Source organism: Perissodus microlepis, chromosome 3 (assembly GCF_051167445.1).
Source record: "Perissodus microlepis isolate ML-2025 ecotype Zambia chromosome 3, ASM5116744v1, whole genome shotgun sequence".
NCBI lineage: Eukaryota > Metazoa > Chordata > Actinopteri > Cichliformes > Cichlidae > Perissodus > Perissodus microlepis.
Window position 1 is genome coordinate 36,248,237 of NC_140463.1, and position 21,544 is coordinate 36,269,780.

A 21,544-nucleotide genomic window follows, 5' to 3' on the forward strand; every position below is an offset into this window, starting at 1 on the left:
ACTTTTATGGAATTATCTACTATCTTTAGGGCTTCTTCATGAGTGATGGAGGGAAGGAGCAGGAGACAGACTGGTGTGAAAGTAAAGCTGTCAATTTACCGGTCAATCTACATTCCCACCCTCTGCCTTGTGGGCTGTGACCGAAAGAAGGGGGCGTCCGGGCTCTCCTTTACAGATAGGGTGATGAACTCAGATGAGGAACAGAGGAAGTTGTTCTGACTACATTGGCTCTTGGACACCTCCTATTTGAAGTGATCTGGGTGTGACTGGAGACCCAAGACCTGCTTAAGGGATATTATCCCTCAGCTGGCTTGGGAACACCTCAGTGATGGATGGATAGACGGACGGATGGTAACAAGGTGAAACGTGAGAAGTAATCTTACTAAGTAACAATGTGCAGAAGTGTGTCTAAGAACATATCCTAAGAAGAAAAGTACTTGAAAATATGAACACAACATACTCAAGTTAAAAAAAGTGTTTGTGTGGCCAAAAATGCAAACTTTTAAAGGAATTACCTAACTAGACTAAATTAAAGTCTAAATAGAATGATATATTCTATTTAAGTTAGAAACATACTGTATTTTTTATGTAGTGAAATCTGGAGCAGACACTTTCTAAGCCTCTCAACAAACAAAAACAAATACATTAGCACCTGAGCTAGAAAACAGAAAAATGCCTCAATTGTCTTTATAAATTGGACAGAAAATTACAGACGATAGTTAAGGAGGCGAGTCGAGGGTTTGTCTTGAGAGGGGTGTGGGAAATGTTTTACTAGACACAAATGAGAAGTCTTAATCTTGGTAGACACTGTGTCTCAAAAGAAAAACTACATATTCTGTGATGTTTTGTGATAGTGAAATGAAACTGGGAGAAGAATTGGTTTAACTTCAGGTATACTAGCTTTAAATTGGTTTGAAAAGAAAAAAAGTACAATAAATAAATTGAAAGCCCACGCGCTAAAAGAGTCTGTGTGATAGTCTGACAGCAAAATAAATTCATTTGCAGGCATCTGGCAGACAAAATGTCTGTTCGCCCTTGAGAAGGAGCCACTCTGCTAAATGTGAAATAAAAAGCCTTACCCAGTGTGGTGCGGTTTGAATTCTGCCATCCCATGGACTCGGTTGATGTTACGAATGTATGAGAGACAAAACAAAATATGAGCCTGCAGCTGGCACCTTCGCTCAGAGTGAAAGACGCGAAATAGTGAAAGGAAGGACACAACAATAAGACAGCATGCAGGAAGTTGAACTAGAGAGACTTTCAAACTGGAACTCGGTGATTCGTTGGACAAATACGGCAGTGAACAAACACCGAGTCAAAGTCGCATTACAGTTTGTGCAAATGTTTAATCACTTGTCTTGGCATAGAGCAATATTCAGTGCAAACAGGATTCATTATTTTTGCAACGGGCATGATAGTAATGTGAGGACTTAGCAAAGCATACAAATTATGTCAGGCTCTGAAAGCAAACAAGAAAGCCTGTGAGGAGTGAAGTGTGGACTTATTTACATCCTGAACACAAAAGCGCAACGTAATGCGAGCGCAAGCTGCGCGAGACAGTGACATAACCTCTTGATGTCGCACAGTACATACATGTTTATACAGAGAGTGAGATTTAGTTCTGTGTCTTTTACTGTAAGTATTGCACATAAAACCTTCCTGAGTTAACTTTTACTTGGGAAATGGAGTATAAGGTGTACAGTTTGCCCAAAGTTTACATATGTCTGTACAATTTAATTGTATGCTGTAATAACTTTTAAAAAATACATTAAAAAATATATTTCTGTAGTTTTTACGCATTCTTGATACCATAGGTGGTTGAAAATTTAAGTAACGCAATCAGCTATTTCCCAGACCAAACAAAGGCTTTACATGCTAAAGGAATGAGCGATAACATAGACTGTATTTAAAAGATGGATGTTGCAAATCTCTTCCAGTGACCAGCAGGGGGTGACTCCTCGAGTTGCAAAAAAGGAACAATAGTACAGAAGTCTAGAAAAGGACAAGTCAAACATGATCCTGTTTCTCACTTGAACTCAGTGAAGTCCTGAGTTTATGCTAGTTTTTATGCAAATTTTGTTCCTATATAAAAATAAGAAAATCTATCTCAGTTTCCTTTGTGCTTATGCTGTGTCCTACAATAGATGTCTTAGATTCACCCATGTGTCATCACATCTGGTATTTAGCTATGGCTAAAATGCTAGCAAGCATGGCAAGTTAGCTTTGAGTAACCAAGCATTGCGTCCGTGGCTAAGAAGGAAGCTAACAAGCTTAGCTAGCTAGGTACCCGTATCTGATCAATGCAACTTAAAGTATAAAAAGAAAACATGTGTGATTACGATTATGACCACATCTTCAGAGGCATAACTACTTATGTAGAAGGTGCACTGTGCCAAAGCCAGCATGTCATGTGACAAATTATTACAAGAAAAATAAAGCAGAAGGATCTTAAAATTTAAGGCCTTATAAGCTAACAAAATATAAATAAAAATGTGTTTTTGTTCATACATTCATCACTAAATCTCATGAAACATTTGACGTGCGCTCGATTACATTCCTGATGCCTACATATAATAGAGATAAAGCCCTGCAAGCTTTGGCCGGTGCAAACATTTAGCACCTTTCTTGCTGGCGCAACATGTTCGACAGCCACTGCTGCAAACTCAGTGCTTGTTATTGAACACCATCTACAGCTAACTGTAAGCTCCTTCAGATACAAAGCCAATACATGTGGCAGAGTAGTTATTTATCACTGGAGTGCCTATCAGCAGCTGGGATGGCACCCTGAAACTAACTGCTGCTTTAGACTTTTTGAGTTGATTTATCTTTGTTCAATCAGCAGCAAACGTAAACAAATGATAGGAGTCTAAAGCATCAGTCAATCTGAAGGTCAAGGCTGAGGTAGTGCTGTGCAATTTGTGATGCTAGGGGAAACACAGAGGGAGATGTGGTGGAATGATCTACAATAAATGTGCAAACAAAACCAAAGTGGTGTTATTTCAGTTGTTTAACCTTTGTGAAATACAGCATTTCCTGCACTCGCACCTACAATCTTATTAAGTCATTTTTGTCAGGCTTTGCTCTTAAAGTTGGTTTTAGTCAAATGGAAATCAGCCTGTGTGGTAAAAAAAGAAAAAGAATTATTTTATTTTAAATGTAAATTGATTGACTCTCCATTTTGAAGAATTTGGATAATCGAGTTGAATACGTCACGATTCTAGTGCAGTAACCCGCCCTTCTTGTGTCAAACCAGGGAGTTCTAGAAAACTCCACAAACTTTGCAGTAGCATTCACTGTAACCAACTATTTACGGTGTCAGAATGAAAGGAAGGCTACAAAATCAGGCATTTGTAAATGAGTTAAAAAAACTGGCTTGGCGAGGGACAGTTATGGAAAACATCATGAATAATTGGAAACTTTGCAAGCCTGCTGATAAACCCTGAAAGCAGGGGCATGCTATATTTAGTAATTAAAGCTAAATTAGGTTAGGAACTCATTCGGTTGCCAGTGCAAATACTGCAGATTCCCTTATTTTAAAGGCATATCGCTGGACGACTGTAGATGCGGTTCCTTTCTTGTGTGCGTTACACCTTTTCTGCTCCTTGGGAGGTCCTCAGATACTCCAACGGCAGCTCGTCTGAAACGTCCACCGGGTTGCTATAGGCCTCAGAGTCCTCTTCATCGTGCTGCTGCCTCGCAAAATTCACAAAGACCTGGAATACAAATGAGGAGAAGAAAGTACTTAACAGCAAAGGCAAGATAATAAACTTCTGCTGAAGGGCCCGTGGACACTTCTCGTTTGCGCTCTCTCCCCACCCTCTGCCTTTAAAACAAACAGAAATAGCAGCACGGACGACGGGGTGCATGAGAATGAGATGCCAGTCGAGGGCTACGGAGCATCAAGCAAGCGTCTCGGCTCACACAGTGAATGTCAGTTTGACATCTTTGACCAGCAGAGAAAGAGAATAAAACAATCATTCTTCTCTCTGTGATGCCCATTTAATGTCAGACGAAATCAATCCTATGGCGTTCATAAAAAGCAGTGTGTATTTCATTGTGCTGTAAACATCACAGGCGAGCGGGCGTTTTAGTCTCTTAGCATCGGCGGTAAAGCTACACAAAGACTCTCTGCAGACGGAGAGGGGAAGGAAAAAAAGGCAACAAAGCGGATCATATAAAATGATAAGAGCATTGCTTTTTCATTTAACCATTTTCATTGGCTGTGTGAATATAACAGGACACGCGAATTACTAGATTGCACTTAAAATCTAAATGGAAAATAAATAAAATTGTCCTCCAAGCCAATCCCATCAGCAGCTACTCAGAGGCCCTATCAATTAAACCTTTCTTCACAGATACACACTTGCTAAATCAAATGGCAAATAAGCACATGCAAAAGGCCATGGATGAAGAGAAATAAACATTAGTAGCCTATTCTTCTGGGCTTAAAAACAATCCTCTTTTGTTTTATTGAAGCTCACACGGGTAATAGAGATCTATCCAGTCAGTCTTTGAGGCTTCTGTTTTTAATTAACCAGTGAATATAATCTGAAACCTTATAATTTAATGGTAATGAAGTCTTTATTAGCATTAACACCTTCCATCTTTTGAACAAAGGACATACATTTGCCAATTACTCTGATATATTTACTTTGTCATTACTGACAACATGTCTTCACTAGTGAAAATACGGATGGGAGACTTTTCTATCGCTAAAGTAATGACCTCGTTTTATGTGCCGTATACATCTAGAGTCTGACGTTTGAGAAATACAGCAGTTTGCTTTCTTCCTGAGAGTTAGATGAGAATATTGATACCATTAGTTATTCCCGTGTTCAGCCTTGAATTGAAGCTAGCAGGTGATCAGTCTATTTTAGCAACAAAGAGGAGCCCAAAAACACCTGCTGGCTTTTTTAAATCGTGCCGAGCACACAGACAAAAAATTAACTACATAACAACTTCTGCTGAAAGCAAAAGCTTCTATCTGTCTATGGTTTCACAGTCTATAAAGATCAAGAATGACTTGATGTGTAATCCACACAAACTCCATGTGTGAGCACAAAGTATATTTCACTTCCAAAACATATATTTAAATTATTTTGCCTGTTTTGTTTCCATGTTTTAGGTTAAACAAGACACGATGTTGTGTGACAGCAGGTGCTTTTCTCTCCTGCTCGCGGGAACATTAATTAGCCTATCTAGACATTTAAGTAGATCTGTCTTTCATGCAGACATTTATTATGAGAGAATTCTTGGCTGTGTTTTTCTGGTTCCTCTGCGATCTAACATCATGCACCTAAACAGAATCACGCTGATATCTATTGGCCACAGAGCATGTGAGCAGCTGAAGAGGTGACGTGCGTCACTCTTTCACCACACAGGGTTAAACTAAAAAGCCATGTTACTCTGATTCAAACAAAGATACTTCCTGTCATAAAGTTTGGAGTTAAAATAATCTGATCTCTTCTTTTTGCTATTTATCCTTTCTCTGTCCTCTGTTTTTCTCCCCTCATCCCCCAAATAGCAGATTTCTACCCCCCCTCACTGATCTTGGTTCTGCTGCAGGTTCCTTCCTGTTAAAAGGGAGTTTTTTTTCTTTCCTGCCATCACAGAGTGCTTTATACCTTAAAGAAATACATGCATTGAGGAGACTGTTGTGATTTGGCCCTATATAAATAAGCCTGAACTCTATTTAGAAAACTTTAATAATAACAATAAAACCACATGAACAGTAATTTTTTTACTGAATAGTGTAACTACGTGGATAAAACTTCCTTATAGAGAAGCTGCTAAGTGTAAGCTCATTGAGCTAGTAATGTCATAACATCAGCAGCGTGTATCAAGGTCACCGTTGTCAAGGGATCTTCTCAGGAGAGAATAAATACGAGGATAAGAATGACAACAAATGCACCCTCCACCCACCTCTGCTAGCCTCTGACTCACTGGCTTGATGTGCTGAGGCATGCACAGCATTTCATATTCATAGTCAAGGCTGCGTAGTTGTGCAGCAGAATTGCAAAGTGCTGTTTGTCTTGAACTTTCTGCAAAACTGAGCGTGGGAGCTTTAATGATGCAGCCATTTTTTGACTGAGACAAGCATGGCTAAATTCCTCCGGTGCGCTGCGGTGTGATTATTTCGTAATGTTCACTTTCTGCATTTAGCCAACCATCCATTCATGACCTGAACGTCATGCACCAGCGCTGCTGAGTGGCATTTTCTTAATAACAGATGGATACAGGCATTAATTACATTATAGGGGTGCGCTGGGGTGTTTATTTGGTACCCACTGAGGCAGAACCCAGGAGACGAAGGACGCGAATCAGCCAATTAACCTCAGCTATACATCAAAGAAGTCCTTGCAGAATTTAAACTGGCTGTTTTTTCCATTCATTACATGTCATTAAAATATTCCTGCTCATCTCAAGATCCCAAACAGAATCTCACAAAATGTCTAAAAGTGGAAGATTTTAATTGTGTGAACAAACCAGTATTTAACGCTTCGGAACAATCATCATAAGTCGCAGCAGTATCAGGATTATCAGGTGAGTGATGGGTCAGTCACACTAGATTATAAATACTACAGCAGAAGGAAAAAAATCACTGCTTATCCACAGGTACACGTTTTCGATGCACTTCTTTGCAACATGGGACTCGGCTCAATTGGTTACCGGTTATTATTATTATTAGGGTGCCTAATGCCTTTGCCATTTTGCAAATATATTGTCATCCTGCAGGAACTACAGCATGATTTGTGGAGGAATATCTGAATTGGTATTTCTTATTCTTACGCTTTGTTTTTAGTACATGCTAATGCTGCGGCTAAACGCTTCCCTGCTTTCAAATTCCAACTTTGTCTCTCAGATTATTTGACTAAAGCTGGGAGGTCAAAAAATGTTTGATGCTTGAAAAAAAAGTGGACGCTAACTCAAACAACAATGTTGCTTAAAAACATCAAAATATGCAGAATATTGTCTGTTTCATTTGTTCACAAGCATGAGGTAGTATCGGTTCATAGGCGCGTCGTGAAATAAAAGCGCATTAAAAAAAATACTGAAAGAGGGGACCTAAGTAAACAAACTTTATAATCAACACATGCATACATATTGGATGATATATGGATCGAAAAGGTCGGCTGCTCCATTAGTGCTTCGGCGACGGTGCCAGAAAAAGCCGCAAACGTTTCTCGTTTCCTCAGAAGCCGCTTCTACGAGACCATTGTGAAAGTCACATTTTCCTTTTAAATCCCTGCCCTGCACTGTCCTGGCCATCAGCATTAACGCCTGAGCTCAAGGCTGTGCGGATCAATATTAATTGTAGTGCAAGTTGGGTGTTATACTGTAGGTCAAGGCTCCTCTCTATAAATCACCAGCTGAAAGGTGACTGTCTGGGTTTCCACAGGTTCTCCAGCCCTCCCCTCGTCTGTGTTTTAATACTGTGACCTGCTGGTCCAAGAATGATTTATTTACTGCCTCTGATCTGGTAAATATTGACCAGAGCAGAATGTGGGGCAAGAAGACATAAATGTTAAAACAGATATTATGCAAGGTTCACCGCTGATCTGTGAAGTCCTGTTAAAAACGCTTCATGGAAAAAGAAAAAAACCTTGCAGGCCAAATTGAAGCATTGAGCTTTTCATTAAATTTGACACTCCTAAAGTGCAGATTTTACTTAAAGATTCTGCAGAAGACTGATTTATATTGAATTATGGGTAATCTACAAGTTAATCATCTGTGCAGTGTCCTTTATAAGACGTAATTCGATTTGAATCCAGTCGTGACATTGCACAACTGAACGAACAGACAATTCAACGCATCTGTGTCAATTTTGTTTTTTCTCTTTTTTAAGGCTTTTTTTTTTTTCACCCGTGGCGGAGTGGAAAGATGACCTTTCTGGACCCCTCAGAGGTTACTCTCACCTCCCACATGGTCATCTGCTGCTGAGCTAATGGTGGGTTTGGAAGACCAGACACACACGTACTTGCCACTCACTGCCTGATTGCATTAGGTCCCTGGGGCTGCTTGGAAAACACAAGGTGAATCCAGTCCGCAACACGCAGCGCTCGGTTTATCTCGCCAATCAGTAAGCTGAGCTAGTGCACTCTGGCTGGAATAAAAATAAAAAAAAGATACTGGCTGCACGAGTTTTATATAATCAGTCCAGATTTGGGATCAATACTGGTAGCTGGCGGCTGAACAATCTTGGCCGTCCAAACTCAGTGCACTCCTCATTGGTCTGTCTGACAGCCTAAATGGCAGAAAACAATGTGTAGACAATGATAGATCTTTAAATCTTATCCGCTACTGGGCAGACCTGCATTAAACAGGAGCACCTAAAATAGTCAATGCATTGATTGATGAGCTAGTGAGCCATTAAAAGGGAGCAGCAACAGAATTACAGTAGGCCTGTAGAATTACACTAAATTTAGTTGGTGCATCGCTTTTGAATGCATGGGCCTGCACCACCTAGTGGAAGGCTCGAGCTGTTGTTTGAGTGTTTCCAGCTCAACACAGCAACAACAGTCAGTTTCATCATAATCACATTTCACAGATTTGAGCTGTGACACTTTTCAAAGCTGCCTCTGGATGTTACTTTTGTTTCGACTTTTATGCTTGATCTTTGCTTTCAATTTTCATGTGCTGCTTGAAGGTATCAAAACACTTAAAAATGCATCATTTAACAGTAAACCAAGTTTACGCTCTTACCTTACTTATTTCCAAGCAGAGATCTCACATCTCTCATATTACTTTTTTTCTTTATTACGGATTAAAGGGGATCATGACTGCCTACTACACAAGAGGAAACCTCCAGAGCTGCAAACACAGAAGAGGTAAAAAGTGCAGTTCATCAAGGTGATACTTAGAAGCTGGCCCCAAAAGGGAGTCAGTATAGGGTATGATTTTTTTTTCTCCACAGTTTAGAAAAACTCCTCCACAGCAGCTAATCAAGTCAAGAACACTCTCATGGACGTAGGCATATCATTGTCAAAGTCTACAATCAAGAGACACCTTCATGAATGGACTTGCAGAGGGTTTCCAACAAGGTGCAAAGCACTGGTTACACTCAAGGACGGATGAGACTTTGGCAGAAAGAATAATAACCCAAAGTATTCTGCAAAAGTAACTCAGGAGTTTCTCACAAGTCAGTCATCTGATCTCAGAGTTCTAGACTTCAAACAGTCAAGTCATTTTCATCCAAGTATGAAAAGCAATCCTATGAGTTTGTCCAACTATTGAAACACTTGAAATCCATGATGCATAATTATAATAATGAATTGTGATCGTTTCACTTGATTGAAAATCAAGCCAAAACAACAAAATTGTGTTAGTGCCTAACTGTATATGTTTTCATTTTTTTCCTTTTCTCCACCTCACCTGATCCAAAGTTGTCTGGGACACCGAGTAGTCCTCCACACGCAGCCTCCGCTGATGCCTGGTGAACTGGCTGAAGATATTGGCCAAAGCTCCCTGTGCGTGTGGGAACTGATACTGCAGTGTGTTGTGATGCTTCTCTTTGAGAACGCTGCCCGGAAAGGTCTTCTGGACGAAGTCCTCGACTGGCTTCAGTGCGGGCGGAGAGCCACCGACCCTCACAATCACAGTGTAGCCATCACCAAATCTAAAAAAAGAGAGGTCATTATGACACATTTAGTGTCAGACAAAAAAGAGAAGAGCCGCAAACAAGCGTGTTAGTGCCAAATAATGATCTCTCCTCTCCTGTGGTCATGCCATAGCGCGACAGAGAACAGGGATGTGTACTAGAACAAACAGACGTGCCAGGAAGGAGAAGGAATATAAATGAAATATTGAAAACGTAATTGCGCTCATGTTTCCCAGCCATTTCTAGCTTCCTGGATTAAGTAAGCAGGAGGAGCAGGTGAGTCAGACACAGCGAACTGCAAAGCCAGCTCAACTTTAACAAGTATGTTGGTAGCGGATAGAAAAAAATGTATTTTCCGAATTATGTGTGTAACTAATATAAAAGAAAGCATTCATTTGGTTGACAAAGTGCTGCCATGCCATGCTGCCCCCCATAGACTCTTTTAGCATCTTTTTGCTAAATGATTTGATTTCACTGCCTGCCACGTCACTATTTTGGTTCAGTTTCACTGCTCTCAGCAACCTTGCACCAAATGAGAAGCCGGAATCTGTTTTCAGCCAGGAAGCTGTGACACATTACCAACCCAGCATCAAGTAGAGAGGGTAAGCCACTATCTGGAGTACAGACTCGAGCATCGAGCGGCTAAAGAGACAGCGATTTCCCTCAGGAAGTTGCTGCAGAACAAAACGGAGGTAAAGGAGATTCATTATGACACTTCTGATGACACCTCTGACGACTCACACGTGTCTTCTGGGTGCTAAAATATCAAGTGAACTGTATCGTTTGGTAACAATTCTGGATATGGTCTTAATGAGCTTGTTTGTTTTGCTAACCGTAAAATGGCAGTGCGTGAAAATAAATAATTAAATGCTTCTTTAATAATCTGAACATACAAACTTTGTCTAAAGCATGCTGAGAAAAACAGCAAAATAAGTCATCATACATGAGAGGGTACATTAAAAAAAAGTATGCTCCACTGAACAGTCAGCATGCTATTTTTGAAAATGTGTCAGAATGCAACACCACTACGAACAATATCCTATATCCTGGACATAAAGTGTTGGCACAAATGAAAATGGGTCATAGCTAAGCTCTAAAGTTAATTAGCATTCTACATCTTTCCGAATGTGTGCCGTGTCTGGTGAGCACCAAATAAAACTCTGTGCCTTGTTATTCTGTCGTTAGCACTCTGATGACCCATTGTTTTCTGCCTAATTAATTCCCTAATGTTGGATTTACTCATGGAAACGTCCATTGCGGCTAGTGCGAAGCTACATGCAATTAAAGTCAGGGGCTCCCTTAGTGACAATTAGAGATATGGTGAATAAACTACAGGCCTACATGCTCCCAGAGAGACAGGAAGCAAAGTTCTGTGCTAGTTCTGAGAAATGCATCGCACACCCAGGATGGGTTGCAGCACACCTTCAGTTAAATCATTCTCAGTTGAGGAGCCACAGTCCAGGCCTGATGCAACTTTGTATAAATTATTGATGGCAACTCTTATTTAATACTCATTTTCATTAAGAATGCATAAGAGTTTCTAATGCTCCTTTCAAAAGTGGGTCTTATCAAAGCAAGGACTCAGTTAAGCCACATACTGCAATGCTATGGCGCATGCTAGCATGTTGTCCGTCCACAATAACAACAACAACAGCCTCCATCCAACCGGCCGACCAACAGGGAGGATCTGAGAACTGTGCCTGTGCTGTGATCTCCTCAGGGGCTGCACACCACGGGTGATCAAAAGCATCCCCATGTATCTCTAAAACATTATGTAGTGCACTGCATGTGGATAGTACAGTGGGTGGCTTACAAGTATCAGCGTGTTACTGCTTGGGCAACCCTTTGACCATTCAAGATGTTACTCCACACTGGATTAATCCCTGCTCTCAGCCCTGCTATGCAATACTTTGCTTTAGCTAAGCATCTATTTGGTTGTTTCCACCATGAAAGGTTCATACAAAACTGGCTGTTTCACAGATTAATAGTTTTTAATAGTCAGTCGTGTGAAAACCCAAGTGTACTTATCTTGGCCAAGTGCTGAGCCCAAAGACTAACTGTGAATCTGCTCGCCAAGAGATCCGGTTAGAAATGTGTATGCTTTCATCCCACATTGGCTTTCTGTAAGCTACAGAGGACTCGCGCGCTATGTTGTGAGTCCTCTGGGTGCTTAAATTATTTGCAGCTTCTAATGTGAAACAAATGTTTCCTCATAATCCCTGCGTAAGAATAACATAATGTCACCATGCTCTGCTCCTCTAGAGTGTGCACGATCAAGCTGGACAGCATTACAATCCTGTTATTATGGGATTAGTTTAATAATAACCCCACCACCCCACTCCTCCCTCTAAAAACCTCAGTGCTGCTGAAGATTGTAAAGACTAGAATTTACAGTTAAATTTAATTATGGGCTATGTTATTATGTAAATACAATAGAATAAAATACCATAGTTCTTATGCATATAACTGTCTGTCCTGTCTCCCTCCCCTCACCCTCAAACAGTTGGGATAGATGGCCGCCCCTCCCTGAGCCTGGTTCTGCCAGAGGTTGCTTCCTGTTAAAAGGGAGTTTTTCCTTCCCACTGTCACCAAGCACTTTTTGGGGGGTTTCTCTGTATTATTGTAGCGTCTTTACCTTATAACATAAAGCACCTTGAATTGAACTGTTCTTCAGCATGGTTACTGGTGTCCCCAAGAGAGAAACTAGTATAGCACAACTTGGCTCATTTTTATAAAAAGTCTGCACATGCATATATAGTATTTCCAAGGATTCTTGGTAACTGAAGTTGCTTTGGTGTCCATTTGTAGTCCAAGTACCATGAGCCTATAACGTTTGACCAGGCTTTCAGGCTCAGCTCATATTGTCAAGTCTGTGACCACAATCTCTGCGTGTTTATTGTATCTACCAGTTCTCATGATCAGCCAAGATGCAAAAACATTTTTTTTGCAAAGATCCAACAGGCCAAGAAAGCATTTAGGTGAATAGTTTACAGTAATGACGTAGATAAAAAGCCTTATGAATTATCTTCCCCCCCATTCTCACTCTCTCTTTGTCTTTCCTTCGTTGCAGGAGCAACACAGAAGCTACGGGCAGTACTTTGTGTAAAAAACTCACAAAAACCAAACCAGCATTTCTCTGTTTCTGTATTCACATCAAAACAAGCTATTTAATCTCTGATACACTGTCTGTCTTGGCTCTCCTCAATTAAACTCTGGCTGCGTTGGGGGAAAGGTAAGCTCAGCTATCAACAAACAGAGCTTGCACTGCTTGGCGTGGTCATAACAATGGCGCTGCATGTGTGAAACAATAATTAACTTTAAACTGGCGACATAAAAACTAAAAGCGAGATCTGTGCTACTTGGGGTTGAATATAGCTCGCGAGAAAATAATGAAGGGATTATATTTACAGTCATGACTGCACCACTTTGTCACAGCTAATCCTTTCATAATATTTTACATTAGAGATACGATACAGCGGCGCAACACAGCATGGCAGAGCCGCTGTAATGTCTGCGGCGCAGTTCTCGCTTCTTCATTTTCATTATTCTGCCTCGATCCTCTCCTTCGCCCTGGTCCGCTGGAAAGTCGTTCTTCCGTGTAATTTAAAACAAACAACAGCCAGACACAGATAAGGGCATGACAGGCAGGAAATAATTCGGCTGCCTTACTTCATCTGAGGGAGTCTGGAAAGGTCACCCTCACCACTGCCAAACCTTGTATTTGTGTCTGGGGGGTGGGGGGACGGAGGGCATGAGGTCACGTTATGGCTTGGGTGGTCTGATGCTTTGATCAGGCAGGAAGTCATCCAAAAAAGTTTCTTAGCTCCTGGAGGAGAAGCTAATAGCGCTCGAGGCAGAGGCTCCATTAACAGTGTAAGGACAGAGGGATGCATGGGCAATCGCTGTCCAGTTAAACTGCAATTTAGGGAGGCATAAAAAAATAGAAGTGACAAAAAATATCGAAACCTACTGTAAATTTGAGTCCCCCTTAGCAATTTTCTTTGCCGAAAACAAAACAAACAGAAGGCAAAAGAATAAATCAGCATAATGTGAATATATTACCTTTCTCACAAAACACATTTCAAAGCCTGTATCAAACATGCATTGTTTATATCCGTGTTTGCTTGCTAATATTCTTTTTCAATTTGCAAAGTGTATTTTCCTGTCTGTAGATGTGTATCGTTGCTTGTGTGCTAACAGAGCACATGATGACACTGCAGTATCCTCATGTTTAAAATTAAGACCTGAACGGGAGCTTCTGTTGGCTGTGTGCATGCATGCAGACAAGGAAACTGGGATTTTTAAGTTACTGTTGTAGATGGAATAGTGCGCTGTGGATCTCTCATACGATACTTAAGAGTATATATGCCGATCAGGCTTTAACATTATGGCCTTTTTTAGTGACGTTAATAACACTGATTATGTCTTCATTGTGGCACCTGGATATAATAGAATATTTTGTCCTGAAAGTTGCTGCTAGAAGCAGGGAAAATGGGCAATCATGAGGATTTAGGCGAGTTGTGATGGCTCAACGAATGAGTCAGAGTATCTCCAAACTGAAGCTCTTGTGAGATTTTCTTCATCTGCTCTGATGAATCATTTTTACTTTTACATCATGTGGATGCATCTCTTACCTGGGGAACACCTGACACCAGGATGCACTATGGGAAGAATGCAAGTAGGTGGAGGCAGTGTGATGCTTTGGGCAATGTGCTACCGGGAAACTTCTGGTCCTGCCATCCATGTGGTTGTTACTTTGACACCACCTACCTAAGCATTGTTGGAGACCATGATCATACACACACTTGAAGAGCCCACTTGTTCAGGAATGGTTTGAGGAGACTACGACGGCTTTGAGGTGTTGACTTGGCCTCCAAATTCCCCAGATCCTAATCGAGCATCTGTGTGATGTACTAGACAAACAAGTCTAGGTCCATGGAGGCTCCACCTCACAACTTACAGGACTTAAAGCAGTGGTGTCCAAACCCAGGCCTCGAGGGCCGGTGTCCTGCACGTTTTAGATGTGTCCTTGATCCAACACAGCTGATTAACATGGCTAAATTACCTCCTCAACATGTCTTGAAGTTCTCCAGAGGCCTGGTAATGAACTAATCCTTTGATTCAGGTGTGTAGACCCAGGGTGAGATCTAAAACCTGCAGGACACCGGCCCTCGAGGCCTGGAGTTGGCCAAGCCTGACTTAAAGGACCTGTTGCTAACACTTAGTGCAGATACCACAGCACACCTTCAGGGGACTAGTGGAGTCCATGCCTCAGTGGGTCACGGCTGTTTTGGCAGCCAAATGCCAACAAAATACTAGACAGATGGTCATAATGTTATGCCTCATCAGTGTATATTGACTTAAATCAGCTTTAAATAAAACTCAAAGTATGAACGAGTTCAAACTATCACATTGAGTCTTATTAAAAACATCCTCTATCAGTGCTAAGGTGTTATGTATAGGTATATAATAAAAAACTGATCTTAAAATTAAGTAAGGCTGCGCTCAGTGTTTCACTCTACTTCTGCATTTTGGCTTTGTTTGGTTAAATAAATAATGACATGACGTAATTGCCCCATGTTGTTGTTTATCTGAGATTGCATTGACCTGCTGAGCACCAGATTATATGTAAAACCTTAGAATTTAAAGAGAGACTATGTTACTGTTAGGCGTGCGCTCATATGAAACTGTTACAAAGTTTCAATTAATGATGTCACGTGTGTCCAAATGCTCTCTATGACCTAAAAGAGCTGGCTTCAGGCTACCAAGAAAAAAAAAGGTACATTTTTGTGACGTCACAGGGAACAGTCCTCGACAGCAAAACTGCAGCTTAAAGGAGTTTGTGAGGGGCAGCCAATCGGAGGAAAGTTGCCTCAAAACGAAGGCCCGAGATGAGATAACTATTGAGCTGTGAATCACTTAAAGTTACTGTAGCAGAGTCTTAGAGTAAATTATGGAACTGTAAATGAACACACAAGGTCACCTTTGGTGTTACTTTAATTTACCTGTGTGATTGCATAGCAAGATATATCTAAGATGTATTTACAAGGCACTGGCATGGGCTCATATGAAGGCCATCCTGTGGCTTGTAAAAGTTATGACTACTGCATTTTCAATAAGCATGAGCTTCATAAACCGAAATTAATAATATTGATAAAAGCGTCACCTGTGCAATTCATCATTTTTGGTTATTTGCTATCAATCCACAATCAAATGTTGCTCATCTTGAACAAATACATATGGATGGGACGTATACTGCACCTCATCTGTGACCGCCAATGTTCTGGCAGGCTAAATGACACCTGTACTGGCGACGCACTGTACACCGTAAAGAGAATTATTTTGTCATTCATCTCCGCGGGTGACATGCACTTAAAAGCCGTAAACTATTTAGTTAATGGCACACCTGCAGAGCTGACGCAGAGTGAGTGGGAGGCGAGTTTATTGGACTTCTCTTAACGTCAACTTCGGGTGGGGGGATGGATCCAAACTTTTCTACACCGCTCTTGTAAAACTCCTCAGCGCTCGAAGCACATTACCTTAATGCATTTAAGGCACTTTGCATCCTACTTTTATTTCATGATGTGCTTTAAGCAAGGAGAAAATCAGACTGGAGGCTGTGGGGTGTGCTTACCGCAGCTACTCGGTGAAGTGGGGATATGAATGATATCAATCAGTGAAAAATCCTGCAAAGGCTAGTGGGTGTCCTTCCAAACTGACAAGATTATAGGGGAGCTTTGAAGCTGCTTTTATTGGTTCCTCCACTTCATTTGGGTTTACTTAACACCTGGGAACCTTCAGACTAGCATGCTGCTAGACTGAAGCCCTATTTACAGCCCCTTGTGCATTTTATACTTATTTATTTCTCCCCATGCCCATCAGCCTTTCATAAATTTCTAGAAGTGTGATTGATTTGAGCGGCTCAATGCCAGGGCAGGTTAAAAAAAAAAAAAAAGACAGGGTGTTTTTAACACCCATAGTGGAAGATAATGGAGAGGCTACTCGAGATGGCTGCCCTATTTCTCTGAAACGCACCACCCTACCGAATCTTCAGCTCCTCTCGCACACTGACTACGTCTCTAGTGGTCTAAAATGGGCCATTTTGGCTCATTTGAGGGTTGACTAATACGCCAAAGGCAGGGGTGGGTGCGGGAAGGGTGGGGGGGTGTTGCTGTTGAAGCAGCAGAAGGGCATCTGTGTGATAAATACACACGTGCTGTCGAACTAAAGGGGGCAGTGCTAACAAGGACTTGGATGACTGGGCTGAAAGCCTCGCCACCTTCGTAGAGAGTCGGGAATAAATAAGAGTAATAGGGTGAGAGGCTTCTGAAGGAGAAGAGTCAGTCGGGGGAGGTGACGGGTGGGAGCAAGAGTTGAGAATGTGGTAGGGGTGAGCATGTATTACATGCGAGCAACAGGGGGTCAAAATGTGAGTGCTGCCCCCGTGGAGAGAGATCTGCACTCCTCTCGAGGGTTTGTGATGAAAAAGAGATGGGAAAATGGGACAGGGAAGAAGGAGCTCCCTCCACCCCCCCAGATTTGCAGGTCATCCGCTCGCGCCGTGTGACAACTGCGTGCACCACCATTACAATATGTCCCCACCCCGTACTTCAACCCCCGCTGGTCTGACTGGCAGCTGCTTGTGCACTTGTGAAAAACAGCCCCTTCATTTCCCCATTAGAGCCAGAATGTGGAGGCATATACAAAATGATGGCTATTCAAGGGTGAGGTGTGTGTGTGTGTGTGTGTGTGTGTGTGCGTGTCTCACAACATGACAGCACAAACATGTGGCAGGATAGTGACGAGAAAAGAAAACAGAGAAGACATTCCTTAATTGCCTTTTCAGTCATTAACGGGGTCCCACACCTCATGAAACATTAATTACAGCAAGCGCAGCGGAGATAGGGATGCTTAATTAGAAATTATTCACTGCGTGGCGAGAACTGAGCGATAGCATTTCAGCGGCATGTAAATTGTCCATGTGAGATCTAAAATAAAAGTGCCCCCCCGCCAATAAAAAAGGCAGATGTCACGCTTATCTGACTTTCCTCTCGTTCGCTTGTCTTGTGAAGTGAGTCCCTTTTACCTGATATCACGTGGAGTTAAGTAGGACACGTGTTAATCCTCTGTCCTCATCCCTCGTCCATCCCCTCTCCAGACTCCACCCATGCTTTGGAGGCTCTTACCCATCCTATACTTCCTGTGCAGTTCATGCATTATTTACCCCACCCTGCCCGTGCCCCTACCGACAGGATGCAATTGACACGCAGGATCAACGAACATCTGGGCGGGCCTGATTGCTCTGCCTCTCCGGTCCTCTGCCTCTTAGCTCCTATCACCCCCAATTCTCACTCTTTTTTTTAATCATCATCTATAATCTACCTATTCCCTCCCCGTAGTGATCTAAAAGCCCAGATGTTTTGTATGACATTAACATACTTGATAGGAAATACCCTTGACACCAGTGACCCCTCCTTGCTCCTGCAGGCGTTTCTGCTAATCCCCCGCACAACTTGAAAAATGGTCTGCTCCACCCCTCATCCCAGGTGTATTGATCTTTCCCTGCACCCAGAGATTGCCACGACATATTCCTGTCATGAATGCAGTGCTTGTGTGTGTGTAATGTTCTTCCAGTTACCAGCTTGCACAAAGGAGTGGTAATAATAATGTCACAACACTGTAGCTAAGGTAATGGATTGGCCTCACTGTTACATGCAGGGCTCGGGGCGTACGTGCTGGACTTGGAAAATGTCAGATGAATATCAGAGAGCAGACCTGAGCGCTAAGAGTTAACAGCAGGGGATATCTATGATGGAGAGATGTAAGAAACCCATTAAAAGCCCTGACGAATATCAATGGCCGCTCACGCTGTGAATAAGGACAGAGACGACGGAAACAGAATGTGTGAGAAGAGAAACAAGCGTGAATTTGAGGTAATGGCGAAAGATCTGGAACGGAAACGACAGCCCTGCATACGTGACTGCGTCTTTTCAGGTAAAATCAATACAGTGCAGCCAATATGGAAAATAAACGACTACTTAGTGTTGTGTCTGAATATATGAGGTTAGAGCTTTCACAGTTACTATGGGTAAATATCATCATAATCATGATCACAGATGTGTATATACTCAGCAGCCACGTTTTCTACACCTATACCTTGTCAGTACCACTTTGGACCCCCTTTGCCTTCATATTAGCCTCAATTCTTAACAGCATGATTTTGGTCCATACTGACATGACAGCATCACACAGGTGCTTGCACATCCACGATGTGAATCTCCTCTTCCACTACATGCCAAAGGTGCGCTATTGGATGACTGTGAGTACAGTGAACCATTTTGAGATGATCAAAGCTTTGTAACATGGTGCACAGTTATCATGCTGGAAGCAGCCATCAGAAGATGGTACAACATACCATTACACCACCAATAACATGATGCTTTCATGTTTTTTATGCCAAATTCACGGCAGCAGAAATTGAGAATCATCACATCAGGAAACATTTCTGTAACCTTCTGTTGTCCAATTTTGGTGACATTTGGAGAGGTTAAAATAAGTGTTTATTTGAGAAATTACTTGCTTGATCTCAGCTTAAAGCAGTCTGTCCATATTCTTCTGCTGTCTGATATCAAGCGGCAGAACTGCTACTCAGTGAATATGTTCTCATTTTCAGACTCTGTAAACCCTAGAGATGGCTGTGTGGAAATATCCCACGAGATCAGCAGTTTATGAAACATTCAGGACCAACAACTCTCTTCAATCACCATTCTCCTCCATTCTCACGCTCAGGATAAACTTCAGCATCCCATCTTAACCATGGCTGCATGCCTAAATGCATTAAGTTGCGAGCATGTGGTTGGCTAATTGGATATTTGTACGAGCAACTGAAAGGGTATACCTAAAGAAGTGGCTGATGAGTGCGTATATGGAGAAAATTTAAAAGAGAAAGACTACATCAAGGTATGAAATGAAGGCGATGAGAAGAGAAGGACGTCACCACATACTGGAACTCTACGGCTATGGGTCGTTTACAGCATTAACATGTGTTTATTTTTACCTGCTAAATCAAACATGATTAACTAAGCAAATAAAACATATTACAAATGAGTCATTTCACATTTATGATGGAATGAAAAACAATCACAGTAACAGTATTTCTGTCATATCTATAATCTGTCAGTCAAATCATCCATGACTTGGTGTATTGTGTTTCGTCTTTTTTGGCAAAATTATGATGCATGAAGACAGTGACAGAGTTTGTAGCCTTAACTATACAAACTGCAGTCACACACTAATTTTTCAGATTATCATACATTATATGCATTACTGCTATCAACACTGACGTTTTAGTATCATCAGTACGGTCAGCCCTGTTAACTAGCAGCACCCTCACGAACATGCTACCTAACATTTGTAGCATCGCAGCACGAGAGCGAATGTTCATTTTTGTGGCTCTCCTCTTGAGCTCCTTCTTAATGAAACAATCAAAGTAGTATAAGCAAGGTTTCTCATTCTTCCGTAAAAACTTAAATCTACTCCTATATTCTTTTTATCATCAATACACACTGTTTTGTGTTATTTATATACACAGTATAAATAACAGAGCGCCTCAGTGGGAGACGGCGATTTCTTTCATCTCAACTCAAGTTACTTCAAAGATTTTTGCGGTTTATTTCTTTCTCCTCTTGTCCGTCTTTGTTTTAGTGGCAAAGAAACACAAAACATCCTTACCTGCTCTTCAGATGCTGGATGCTCCCGAGGCACTTGAAGCGACCATTTACCATGATGGCCATGCGTGTGCACAACGCTTCACACTCCTCCATGCTATTGAAAGAAAGAGAGGAGACTCGTGAAGTAGCAAAAACAAATAAATAATTGTAAAAAATCCAGATGCCTTTGTCTATGTCTTTAACTTCTGAAACCTGCTCCATTTAAGGTTAAATGTTTTTATAATAGAAAGACTTCAAGTTTTCAAGATATCATGTTAAAATTTTGTGTGATGGTCGATGCCAAAAACAGCTCGAGCTGGTTAATTTTGGTGAAACTCAGGTCAAGATCACACCAAATGTGAAAATCGATGAAAACTTTAGATTAGCCACGATTTTTTAAGGATCATCTTTAAATTACACAACAATATACGAGGCATTCAGAGTAACGAGCACCAAGTTTAGCTAAACATTTGATCATGACCATCATTGTTAGCACCCAAGTTTAAAAAAAAAATATTGAGAAACCATATTGAGTAATATATCATATGAAAGGGCATGGAGAGAGCTGTACAACATCACAGTGATGTCAGAGATTTTTTAAAAATTACTCACTTCGTGAATCAGTCTTAAAATCTCAGGTTTTTACAGCTTATAGAAGCAAAAGATTTCAGCCAACTCTGCTCCAACCATATGGGTGAAGATGAGAAAATAATGATTCAAGGGCACAGGTCAAAGGTCAGGGTCACACAAATTAATTAAAAGCTTTAGTTTCTATTTGATCATCTCTAAACTTTAAAGCAATACAATAGTGATTGGAGGACATGAGCACTTTCTTTGTTTGAACTCTTTAAAATGCTATTTTTTAATGCAACATTATACGACTTCACAAAAAGTTTAATATACTACACTAGGTTTCCATTAACACTCCTGACATCAGCACAAATGATTCATGAAAACGATGCAGTTGTCATTATTGGGGATCTCCATATAACCAATGCTGACATCAGCTTAAAACATCAAAGTTTAAGTACAGCCCCTTCCTTTCAGAGGGGGCGGTGCTCTCTGAGTGCTCTTGTTTTGGACCATGTGGACTCACCTTCACTCACCCACTCATGTTGACTCACAGTTCAAATTTGAGCATCTAAAGCGTACAGCAAATTCAGTAATCAGAGGGAGACGAAGGGCCCATCTGTAGTTCTCACCCTATAATTTTTTATCTCGCTCGGCGTCGCGAGTG

General features: G+C 41.4%; 1 protein-coding gene across 1 annotated transcript in view; it reads right to left on the minus strand.

The window, feature by feature from the left end:
* Window positions 1-1,329: 1,329 nt before the first annotated feature.
* The window catches only part of LOC146391370 (phospholipid-transporting ATPase ABCA1), a 195,427-nt gene continuing 175,212 nt past the window's right edge, over window positions 1,330-21,544 (minus strand). The window contains exons 48-50 of the mRNA XM_084924249.1: window positions 20,330-20,422; window positions 9,373-9,616; window positions 1,330-3,713 (exon numbers count right to left, since the gene is read on the minus strand). Coding sequence (XP_084780375.1) covers window positions 3,585-3,713; window positions 9,373-9,616; window positions 20,330-20,422 — 466 coding nt within the window. The 3' untranslated portion in view covers window positions 1,330-3,584. The remainder of the gene's footprint in view (window positions 3,714-9,372; window positions 9,617-20,329; window positions 20,423-21,544) is intronic.